General features: G+C 37.2%; 1 protein-coding gene across 1 annotated transcript in view; it reads left to right on the forward strand.

Moving 5' to 3' along the window:
* The window catches only part of LOC308652313 (phospholipid-transporting ATPase ABCA3-like), a gene marked incomplete at both ends in the record, with an annotated part of 136,600 nt that overhangs the window by 19,341 nt on the left and 105,230 nt on the right, over positions 1–12,029 (forward strand). The window contains 4 exons of the mRNA XM_081300060.1: positions 253–324; positions 3,062–3,235; positions 3,951–4,129; positions 5,083–5,217. Of these exons, the coding sequence (XP_081156186.1) occupies positions 253–324; positions 3,062–3,235; positions 3,951–4,129; positions 5,083–5,217 (560 nt within the window). The remainder of the gene's footprint in view (positions 1–252; positions 325–3,061; positions 3,236–3,950; positions 4,130–5,082; positions 5,218–12,029) is intronic.

Here is a 12,029-nt window from a genome sequence, read left to right on the forward strand (position 1 = left end):
CATTTGTCCATCAGTCTTTGGCGTGGCTCTCTCCCTCCCAAGTTGTGGGTCACAGGAGCCAATTCCATAGCTGCTAAGACCTCCAACCAGCAGCGTCTGGTTTGTTGGCTCAGGGGTCTGCAGCTGATTGCTGAGAGGGTGCAGTGTTGTGGCATGGCTGCTTCTATTGCAGAAGGATGCAGGCTCTGCAGTATCCCTATGATTGCTATGGTTCACCATCTACCAGCTCCCATTTACTGGATTTTCTTCAAGGTATTGAAGATCCTGGTGTTGTCTGTGAGTGCAGGATATCTGGTTGTGTTTCCCATGGGTGTTTTGCAGTGCGTAAGTATTACCCTGATTGAAGCTGCTCTGTAAGGTATTGCACTGAAGGATCTCAGGTGGTTCACCAGACTGTAGTTACTACTGCCCCAGGTTGTGAATGGTGGGCATTGATCCCCTCTGTTGCTAAGTGTGATGCAAGGTCCTGAAAGTATCCCAACAATGGCCTTTCAAGGTTAAATCTCTAGTATCAAAGAGAGTATGCAGCACTTGCAGCTGCGAGTTTTTGGTGGAACTCAGTAGGTTCCTCATTTCCCCTTCCTCACCACTCTGTGAGGGACCACACCCTTTCTTGCAGGCTTACCTCAAGTCCCTGTTTAGGCACCAGCTACGTGGACTCTCTCTCTCTCATCTAGGGAGGAGGTCCACAGAACAGGGTAGAGGAAAGTGTGGTTGCAGAGTTGCTAATCAAGACCTCTGGAGACCGAGATGGAAGCAGGTCTGATTTTATTGCACAGTTACCAGGTATAAATACTCAGGCAGTAGCTAGGCAGATTATAGGCAGCCACCAATACAATTTCTTGCTAATTGTTCTTACAGCAAACAATCAAATAGTCAAGAATAGTGGAAAAGTGAGCCGTGGAGAAAAGCCCCAGGACTGCAACACGTGGCCTCATGCCCAGGGCTGTGCCTACAGGGTAAGCCGTTTGCCGCTCATGCACCTAGCATGAAGGGAGTGGCCTGCCACTCAGACGCCCTTAATGTATGCCATATATGCAGTACGCCTTGCACTTTTCCCCACTTATTTCCATTGAATCCTCTGGAGGTTAATGTCATAATATTGTGGTCCCTTCCCCCTTGGCTGAATCCTCCTGGAATCTTTTAAGTCTTAGTTTTAACTACACTGAGCCTCAAGTAATATGTTAATGACAGTTCAGGATTTCCAGCCCCAACACTGCTTCTCTCCACAGTTTCTGCTGGTGTCTGCTTCAGTAAGCCATGATTTCCTATATTTACCAGTCTGTCTCCGGTCTTGAGGCCAGTGATTTGTTTTTTTTTTTTTTTTTTTTTTGAGAGAGAGAGAGAGAGAGAGAGAATTTTAATATTTATTTTTCAGTTATTGGCGGACACAACATCTTTGTTGGTATGTGGTGCTGAGGATCGAACCCGGGCCGCACGCACGCCAGGCGAGCACGCTACCGCTTGAGCCACATCCCCAGCCCCCAGTGATTTGTTATGTGTTCTCCCTTCTTGAAAAGATGAAAACAAGAAAGTGTATTTGTGTTTGTGCATTTCTGTTTTTTAGTGCTCATCAGATGTGATACTTCTTCTAAACTCATTACTCATGGAACTGGAAGTCTCCCCATTTTTGAAGCATATGGTTCTCTCAAATAGAATTTATTAGTTGAAAAGGTGTTTTTTGTTTTGTTTTTATGTTCAGCACTTTAAAAATGTTACCCAATTGATTTTTGGCCTTTATATTTCTGAAAAGAAATCACTCTTGAACATTATAATATGCTTCTCTTTTACTACTTGATCCTCTCCCCACTGGGGATTTAACCCGGGGCCTCATGGGTTATCAGTGTTTTATCACTGAGCTATACCTCTAACCCCCTGCTTTCAGCATTCTCTCTTTGTCTTTGATTTTTGACATTCTTATTTTAACTGTGTCTCAGTGTAAGTTTCTTTGATTTTTTTTCCTCTTTGAAGTTGAACTTTTTGAATGTTTAGATTTATCTCCCCTGCCCCAAAATTTGGGACATTTTCAACCATATTTATTCAAATAACCTTTCCAGCCCTTTCCATTTTCTCTCATTTTCTCTGCATATGTTGGTTCCTCTGAGGTCTCTTAGGCTCTGCTAATTTTTAATTCTTTTTTTATTTTTGTTCTTTGAGATTGTATAATGTTAATTATACTATTTTCAACTTTGCCAGTTCTTTTCTTTGCTCAAATATGCTGGTAGACCCCTCTGATAAATTTTTATTTCAGTTATTTTATTTTAAGTCCTAGACTTTCTTTTTAATTCTCGTTTACAGTTTATATCACTTTAACATTAATATCTCATTTATTCAATATTTTCTCCTCCCCCTTTAGGTATTTGAGCATATTGAGGACAGTTTATTTTAGTCTTGTTTAATAAGTCTAACCTCTGGACTTCCTCAAGGATAGTTTTCTTTTTCTAGTGAATTGGCCATACTCTTGTTTATTTGCATGCTTAATAAGTTTTTATTAAAATATCAATTTTTTACATGTTCTAGTATATGTATGTGGTAACTCTGAAAATCAGAATCACATTTTTGGAACTTTTAGTACTCTAGTTTTGATTTGAATTTATTTAATTGCTAGAGATGTAGAACATTTTTTTTCCTCATATTTGGCTTTTTTATACCAAGTTTGTCTTTCTCTATACAGGACTCCTCCTTGTCCCCTCATAATACCTAAAAACACACTCTAGTTATATTCTAATTATGCCAGTAGTTGTATTTATATTTAAAATTTCTTATGATGAGTGGTAATAAATAAAAGTATAAATTTCCATTAAATTTTATAATGTTCAGTTATTACATATAGAATGATAAATTTCAGGGGAAAAAAGTTCCTCATGTGTTTCATTTCAGGCTTTTCACTGAAAAATATTTTGAGCACCTACTGTGTTTCAGTTATTATGTGCTAAAGGAAGTATTGGTAAACAAAACAAATTTCTATTTCTCATAGAGCTTATTTTAGTGTACTTTTATAAAAAAAACATATCTTTGAAACCTACTTAAATTTGCCTTATACTTTCCTTCTTGCTTGCAGTCAATTTTGCTGTTGCTTTTGGAGGTTTCCTTTTCTTTATCACCTACCTTCCAGCTACTAGACTCCTTGTCAATGCTGGACAGATGACATTGAAGCAGAAACTGATTTTCTGCCTCAGCTGTAATGTTGCAATGGCCCTGGGATTTAAATTCCTGCTTGATGCAGAATCAAATAGTGAGTATTTTACTTTGTAAATTTTGCCATGTTTTAGTAGGTTTATCTTTGCTATCTTAGTGGATGTTCACAGTTTTAATTTTGATTAATATCACTAAACTGTTCTTCAAAAGCTTGTATTACATTATACCAACACCTATAGTGTAATATTAATGTTTTCACATTCTCTCCAAAAATTTACTGCAATTCTGGTAGAACTGCTTCCTTTTACTTTTGGATTTTTCACTTGCTATCTAGTGGAATTGTGGGAAATAACACTCTACATTTAGTGGCCTCCTTTTTCCTTTTTCTGTCAATGCAGTGGACATGCAAAACACTTCTAGTTTTCTGTCCTATAGTCAGTATCTGTCCCTACCTTTCCATGATTGTTTTTCCAGAATTATATATCCAGTAAACATTTAGCATGAAGAGAGGTGGAGAGAGAGGAGCCACCATCTTACCCTGAAGGTCTGCTTATTTTTCTTTGAGCTTCCCCCACCCCTGTATTTTCTTTTTGTTTCAATCATTTCTAATTATTTGTTTGGGTATAATGAGAGACACTTTACCTGAGTACTTACTCAGATGCCCTCTGGGGCAATCTAAATTCTAAGGGTGTAAGAAAGTGGTTGATTCTACTAGTAATCTCTAGAAAGTGCCACTATTTAATTATGATATAGCAGGATATCTGTTTTAGTCTCATTTGGCCTCTAATTAAATGTCTTCTATTATGTCTTAGAAACAGGAATTAAATGGAATAACATATTCTCATCAGCCAATCTGGACAACTTTTTATTTGCATATGTGCTGGGAATGTTTTTATTTGATACTTTCTTATATGGTCTTGTGACCTGGTATATAGAAGCTGTCTTTCCAGGGCAATATGGTGTGCCCAAGCCATGGAACTTTTTCTTGAAGGTGAGTTCTAATGCTTGTTATTCAAAGAGCTATAGTCCTTATGAGGTGTTTTTTAAAAATATCTTAAAAACCATCATAATTTAATTTTGCACTGTCTATAATTGAATCAATAGATGAGGTGAAAGAACTATTCTTACCTACCCCCCCCCCAACTTCACTAATTTGTTTTAGCTTTTTCCTAATGTATGCTAAGCCCTCATGTATTTATATAAATGTGTGCATGTGTGTGTGTATATATATATGTGTGTGTGTATGTGTGTGTGTATGTCTGTTGTCTATGTACTCACAATCTGCTTTATTTCCTTGGTTAGCCAGGTTTCTTAGAGTCAGAATCATAGAAAAATGGGAAGCATGAACATCTTGCCTTCTATTATTTTTCCATATCCTTTTTTTTTGTGGGGGGTCAAAATGATAGAAAAGGGTTGGAGAGCTTTCATACTTTTCCATTCAATTTTGGCATTTTATGTCCAGGTTTTCATAATGTGCAATACAAACATTTAAAATTATGTTTGATGCTTAATATTTGACTCACATATTGCTCAGAGAAGATAGGCAGAAAGTGATATAATTCTTTTACTATAACCTAGTATTGGAGCAATTTTCATATTTTCTCCCTTGAACAGTTAGGACTTTAATATCCTGCTCTGAATACTGTTGGATTCAAATTATAACCAATTAGCTTCAAATTATTTTTAGCCCACTTTTTAATTGATTTTAAAAAATGACAGCAGAATGCATTACAATTCTTATTACATGTATACAGTATCTCTGGTTATATATAAAGCTTCAAATTTTAATCCAAGGAATTTTCTAGAATATATCTCAATAAAAATGCCTGCTAACATTTACATTGAGATGGAGTACAGAAAATGGATTATAGAAATACATTTGTATTTTCTAATGTTTCCATTTTCAGGGTCATTACAGTGATGATATTTTTATTCCCTTCTTAGCACTCTTACTGGTTTGGGGAACCACCTAAAAAACAACTTGAACCAATTCAACATCATGAGACAATTGAAAACAAGTATTTTGAAGCTGACCCTACTGATTTGGTAGCAGGTATTCAGATTAAACACTTGCACAAGGTATTATTTCACATACCTCTTTTTCTTAATGAAACTAATATTTAGCTTACTTTCATTGTAAATGTTCATTATTAGAAATACCAAGAAAAAAGATTAGGTGCAAATAAAAGGTTGTAGTCATTGTGTTTACTTCTTTTGGGAAATATCAAAAGGAAATTTATACAGTATATTATAAAAAGTCACATCTTTCTTCTTCCTACAGAATAAAATCATATTGCCTATAAACTGTAATTGTCTACTCTACAAATTATCTCATTTAAAATGCAGGGTCTAGTGGAGCTTGATGTTTTGAATATGTGAACATAAATTTCTGGTCACAAATATTTTGTATTCATCTGCTTGTAATCTGCCTGGACATTTGATTGGGGGTGGGGGTGGGCCCTCTCAGTTTATTTGGGTCATCTTCAGGTGTTCAGTATTCAGATAAATAGGTTTTCTGGCATTTTCTCACCTCTCAAATATCTGCTTAAACAACCCACCCCCTAACTCCATAGCTTAGTGATATCCAAAGCATTCTTGAAAATTTGGCTATCTTTGTGAGATGTTTAATACTCTTATGGTCCCTTCTGCCTTTATTATGAAATATGATGTCTCTATATTGGTTACCTTAACCCAGATTAAAACTCAGTCTTTCTTGGTGTCAGGAGAATTTTTCATGTCATTTTTTTGAATATTTATAACCTATAATATAGATGAATGATGGATGAGATTTGCTCAAGAAACACACCGGCTGTGACGACTTCCCCAAATCGCCTTTTATTTCTCTATTCTTTTCTTGATTGCCCCTGAGAACCTCCTCTAATTGCCAAATACTTCACTGCTCCCCATATTTCCCTAAGACTTGCATATCCAGGATCATAACAAAGTTCAGAAGAAACCAAGACCTTGGATCTTTTTCATTCATTCATTCATTCTTGGTGAAACAGCAAGTTATGGTCAATGTGCTTGAGGAACTTACATTCTAGTGTAAGTAAAAGTAAGTTAGCAATTAAATAAACAAGAAAATTACAATATATGATAAATTTCATGAGGAAAATAAAAAGGATGTAGAAATAGAATGGAAAGGAGAAATATTTCAGGTAGGTTATCCAATGAAAATATGGTCATTGTAAATGCTGATCACCCTCTATAAAAATAACCTCAGTTGAGTAGAATTATCTCACCCCAAATCAGGCTATTTCTGGGTCAGCTTAAACCAAATGACTGCTCAAAATGGAGATACAAAGGCCCAGCTCTTTCCTCCAGCTCAGGTCAGTTCTGAATGGTCATCCAAGCTACATAACTCTTTGTCAGTTTAACTTTGTTATTACTGTACTGCAGTCCAACCATTCTGTCTCCTAAATCTGTATCCTTCCCTTCTTCACACAGATGTTGGACCCAAGAGCACTCCTATATGCCAATCTCTGTCTTACATAAATGGAACCTAAATAGTGATTATTGGTACCCAGAATTGACTGAGAAAGCAGATGGTGATAAGTAGACTGTGGTAGAAGGTAGCCATACAATGTTTATAGGTGGTGAATTGAGATGGTATACCTGGGAAAAGAAGGGTACTGTTAGTTGGTGACATGTATCAAGAATTTGAAAAATATGGGATAATTAATAATTATAAACACCATGTAATTGGGTGCTATTGTTAGGGAGAAGTGACACACTGGAGAAAACGAAAGACCATATATTATTAGTGTAAAATCTAGTGAGCTTACCAGAAATCATATAAAAAGTTCTCATCCTCAACAACCAAAGAGCAGAAAAATCTGAAAACTAAGCTCTACACTTACTCATAAGTCTAAGAGACCTTTAGGGCAGGGGTTGTGGCTCAGTGGTAGAGCACTCGCCTAGCATGTGCCAGGCACTGGGTTCGATCCTCAGCACCCCATAAAAATAAATAAAATAAAGTTTTTAAAAAAAAAAAAAAAGAATAAGAGACCTCTCGAGAATGCTATATCTTCTCTTGCCACCATGAAGCCTTGATTAGAATGAGAAATCTAGGACCCCAAATTCTGACTCATATTTTCTTCTTAACCTTCAACCTACAGAAATGATCTACTCTTTCCTTTTAAGAAGTAGTTTTCATTCTCCACTTTTTTCAATATGCTGCAGTGGCCTTTGCCCCACACGACAACCCATACACACTTCTGGCCATTAGGAAAATACCTTGAATTATGTTATAAGATGTAACACACAGCCTCCAAGATGACCTCCAGTGACCTACATCTTCAAATTTTCATGCCTTTGAATAGGGCTGACCTGGTGGTTAGTCAAAAACTTCAGAAGTAGCAGGATTATTTTCCAAGCCTAAGTCATAAAAAAAATTTAAGCTTGAATATTGGTCTCTCAGATTGCTTCCTCATTACATATTAGTAGTTTGTCAACATCATTACTTGTAGTAATGAGAAACAGAAAATGTACCTAATGAACTGGTTGATTGATCTAATGATGTCTCCAGGAAAATTGGTGAAGGAACTGCCTAACTTCTTCTTGTTGCCTTAGGAGAAAAGGCAATAAATGTGAGAGGAGACAAACTCAAGAAAGAAATGTAAAATATAAAGAATCCAAGAATTGGTTTTGATAATTCCTAGCCTCTCCAAATGGTGGATGCTGTTGAAATTTAAAAAAAAAAATCTTTGAATCAAATATCAAATCTCAGTCTCTGTCAGAAAAACATGATTTAAAGTTTTGAAAGCCAAAATTGTAAAAAGTATTTTGTTATAAACCTCAGAAAGATACAAAATGGTGTCTCAAAGGATTATACAATCATATAATAGAAATTCTAACAACTTAGAGAATTACCTATCAGGAGCTTCAGCAGAAAACAGAGGTAGAGAAAGATTGTCTTAATATATCTGTGCGGATGGCTTTTGTGGCTTAGGTTGAACCCAATGTTTTATATGAAGTTTTGCTAGAAATTGTATCAACTTGAAATGACAGAAAGTACAAAATTAAAAGAGGCCTTTTGGCCTTCAAACTTCTACAGGTGGAAAGCAGTCTGAAAAGAACTTGGCTTCAATCAGGGCTACCTTTCATGGAAAAGGAAGCATAATTAAGAAGAGTCCCGGAAGGTGGAGCCAAGAGCATGGGAAATCATTCTCTGATCTTGAGTCTTAATCAAAGTACTGCCAGCATACCAAGGAATGGATTCAGAATTTCTATTCACTTTTGTGTTTCTTGTTTTCCCCTTTTTGAAAGAAGGTGTGTGTAGTGGGTAACATGTTTATCCCACTATTTTATATTAGGTTTGTGGGGAAGGGTGAAGAATGAAAGATTTCATGTTTGTTTCACAGGACATCAGATTTAGAGGAACTAAAGTCTAGAAAATATTTTCAAGAAACAATAGCACAAGAGCCTAATTCACTCTTGGATTTGATTTAGGTTACAGAAATCTGGTCTTTGTGCTGATGCTTCAGCTGAGAGCAGGTGAAGGTATTTTGCATGTAGGAGGATATGAATCATTAGAAGTGGTTTCTAATTGGCAGCTTTCGTGATGCCCCCCAGCAATCCTCTTTCCCTTGCCTGTAACTCCCATCCTGTTCCTTCCTCCCCGACATTGAATTCAGCTGACCTGTGTGACCTGTGTAACACTACAGAAGTGATGGTACATGTTTTAGTGATCTTTTTCGCTGCTATTTCTTAAGGTCCTAACCAGAGCGGTTGTAGAGGAGTGAGTCTCTTTGGAAGTCAAGTCTTCTAGTCTCAGTCAAGCATTCAGTTGACTACATCCCAAGTCAACATTTTGACAGTCCAAGCAGTAAGAAATGTACTAGCAAGAGGAACATCAGCATCATTGAAAACTGCTGTTAGCAAGGGGAATTACTACCTCAGAACTGGACTGATAGCAGTGAAAATGATGATTCTAAAGTCATAGACACTGGTTGGTGGCACAGGCATGAACATTTTTTCTAACAACAAGTATTGAGTGGTAGTCTGGAGAACTTGATCCACAAATGATGATTGATACATAGTTCCCTTAAGGCAAGGTAGATGGACAGCCAGCAAAGGTACTGCCCAAGCCATGCAATCAGAAGAAAGGATGAGTGGATCATCAGGAGTTGGAGTACAGGCACATAATACCAGTCTATGATCCTTCCATAGTTTCCAGGTTTCAGAGCTGATGTCTGTTGACAGAGGAAGGGCTTAGTTGTTAAAGAGAAACTCCTTGAAACATCACAGCAAATGAATGTGATAATGGTTACCACTTATGGTTGTGCATTTGCAAAGGGAAGCTATTTGCTTGGATAACCATACTTAGAGATCAAAAGAAACATCATTTTCCCCTTGTTAGGGCCAGGAATACATGCAGGATAGACAAAAAATGGAATTTAGACCCTTTTCTAGTTTATAAGGGTACATTAGAATCCACCTGGTGAGCATTTACACAGTTGTCAAATGTACCCTTGGAAAATAAATATTTGGAAGTTGGAATAATTTCTACAATGACTCCTTGCCTCTGGGGAAGAACTGTTGTACTAGGGAAGGTCATGTGTAATTCTTTGAAACTACCTAATTCCACTGGTCAAGATGGTAAATTAATTTTTGGAGGAGTGGAAAAGACTTTTTATTTAATATTTTTTAGTTGTAGTTGGACATAATACCTTTATTTTATTTATTTTTATGTGATGCTGAGGCTCAAACCCAGGGCCTCGAAAATGTTAGACAAGTGTTCTACCACTGAGCTATAACCCCAGCCCTAGAAGAGCTATCTTTAAGCAATGTATAAGTAGTGGTCTCTCATTATATTATGATTTAACTCAACACTTTGTGCCTTGCAAAAGTCCATCCAGACAGGTTCTGAGGGATGAGAATGGATCTATTACAAACTTAGTAGTCAACCTAATTGCAGTTGCTGTGCCAGGTGTGGCATCTTTTACCTGTGATACGCCATTAACACAGCCTAAGGATATGACACAGTGCCATTGATTTGAGAAAATTCCTTTTTCCAACACTTAACTTTTTCAGGGTTATGAAAATTCCTTGGCTCTCTGTCCTAACATAATCTGAAGGGAACTTGACTAGCTAATCATCTTACAGAGCATCGCTCTGATTTGCTGTATTGATGACATCATTTTAATTGGACCAGATAAGCAAAACATGACAAATATATTTGGAGGCCTTGGTAAGACAGGTATTCTGAGAAGGGGTAGGATAAAACCTATAAAGATTTGGGGACATATTAGTAAAATCTTTAGGAGGTATTAGTCTGGGTTCTGTTAGTACAAAATATATGCCCCAAAGCCACACCCCCAAATGAACCACTTCCTCCAGCCATACCCCACCTGCCTCCAATTACCACTCAGTTAATCCCATCAGGGATTAATTCACTGATTAGATTAAGGCTATAACCCAACAATTTCTCCTCCAAACCTTCTTGTCTCACACACAAGCTTTTATGGGACACCACACTTCCAAACCATTTTGAAAGCAGCATGTTCTATACCTATTGATACTAATTTGATTCTGATATGAAGTGACACAAAGGCTGCCAATTTTGAGTATAGTCCAGAGTCAGAAAGGCTCTGCAGCAGACCCATGTATAAGCACTCCTGTTGCTTGGACATTACAATTAAGCTGACTTTATGGTATTAGTGGTGTCCTACTAAAAAAAATGTATCATTGCCTTTATGGTTAAGCATTAGTAGAGTTCTGGATCAAGGCCATGCCATCATAAAATGAATCAGAGAAAGCTATCTTTCACAAATAGTTGCTGATGTTGCTATTGGCCTTGATAGAGATGAAGCAGCTAAACATGGCATGTCAAATAACCATTTGTTTAGGCTAACCATTTTGAGTTGTATTTCATTAGATCTACCAAATTAGTAGCACAGGCAAGGCTAGCAGCAATCCATTATAGAAGTAATACCTAAAGGATTGCACATGAGCAGAATCAAAGGACATGAGTAAGCTGTGTAAGCAGGGAGTCTAGATCCTCATGTCTTCTACCCCAGTTTCATCAGTGCTTCTTTCTCAGCTCATAGCTATGGCTATATTAGGAATCCACCTTAACCAACTCAAGGAAAAAGCTTGAGCTTTGTCCATAGGTAGCTCATCTTGGTACATGGGTAAAAGCCAGAACTTAGCAGCTACACTGCTGCCCCAAATAATGAGCCTTGAAAGATGAAGAGGAATTCCCCCAAAAGGACAAAGCTTCAGACCATTCACATGGTCATCTGCTTTGTGTAGCATGGCCCCAGATTGCTGAACTCATAGGCAAGAATAAATGTTCTAGACAATTAGTTCAGGGTCCTAGAAGAAGAAAGACTGGAAGATTGGGGACAAGGAATTCTAGGATTGAGGCATTTGATGTAAATACAGGAATCAGAACAAAATGTGAAGATCTTTGTAAATGTTAACATTCAGCAGAGATTATATGCCAAAGGAGAGGCAGTAAATAACTAGCTAGACAAACTGATTGAACCAGTGAGCATCAGCGAGCCTTTTGTCAGTGATCATAATCACCTGCAATGGCAAGGATACAGGATAAACTTAAAGCATGAGCTCTCACCATGGCTTATCTTGCTACTGCTACTGCCAAATATCCAGCATGTCAGCAAAAAAGCATAATGCTGATCACCATTTCTCAAGGAAACCAGATCACTTTGAAGCTAGATTAATGCATTGGACTGAAAGAAGCTTCATTTCATCCTGATATGAATCAAAAATTTATTCCTGGTAGAATTTTTGCCTTTCCTACTTATAGTTTACTTATAGAGCTTCAGCTAACCACACATCTCACTGGTATGGGATCCCACAAAGTGTCACATAAAGATTCACTTTGCCACAAAGAAAGCACAGTAGTGAAACTACAACCATGGAAT

This window comes from Spermophilus citellus, assembly GCF_964194105.1.
Source record: "Spermophilus citellus genome assembly, chromosome: 6".
Taxonomy (NCBI): domain Eukaryota; kingdom Metazoa; phylum Chordata; class Mammalia; order Rodentia; family Sciuridae; genus Spermophilus; species Spermophilus citellus.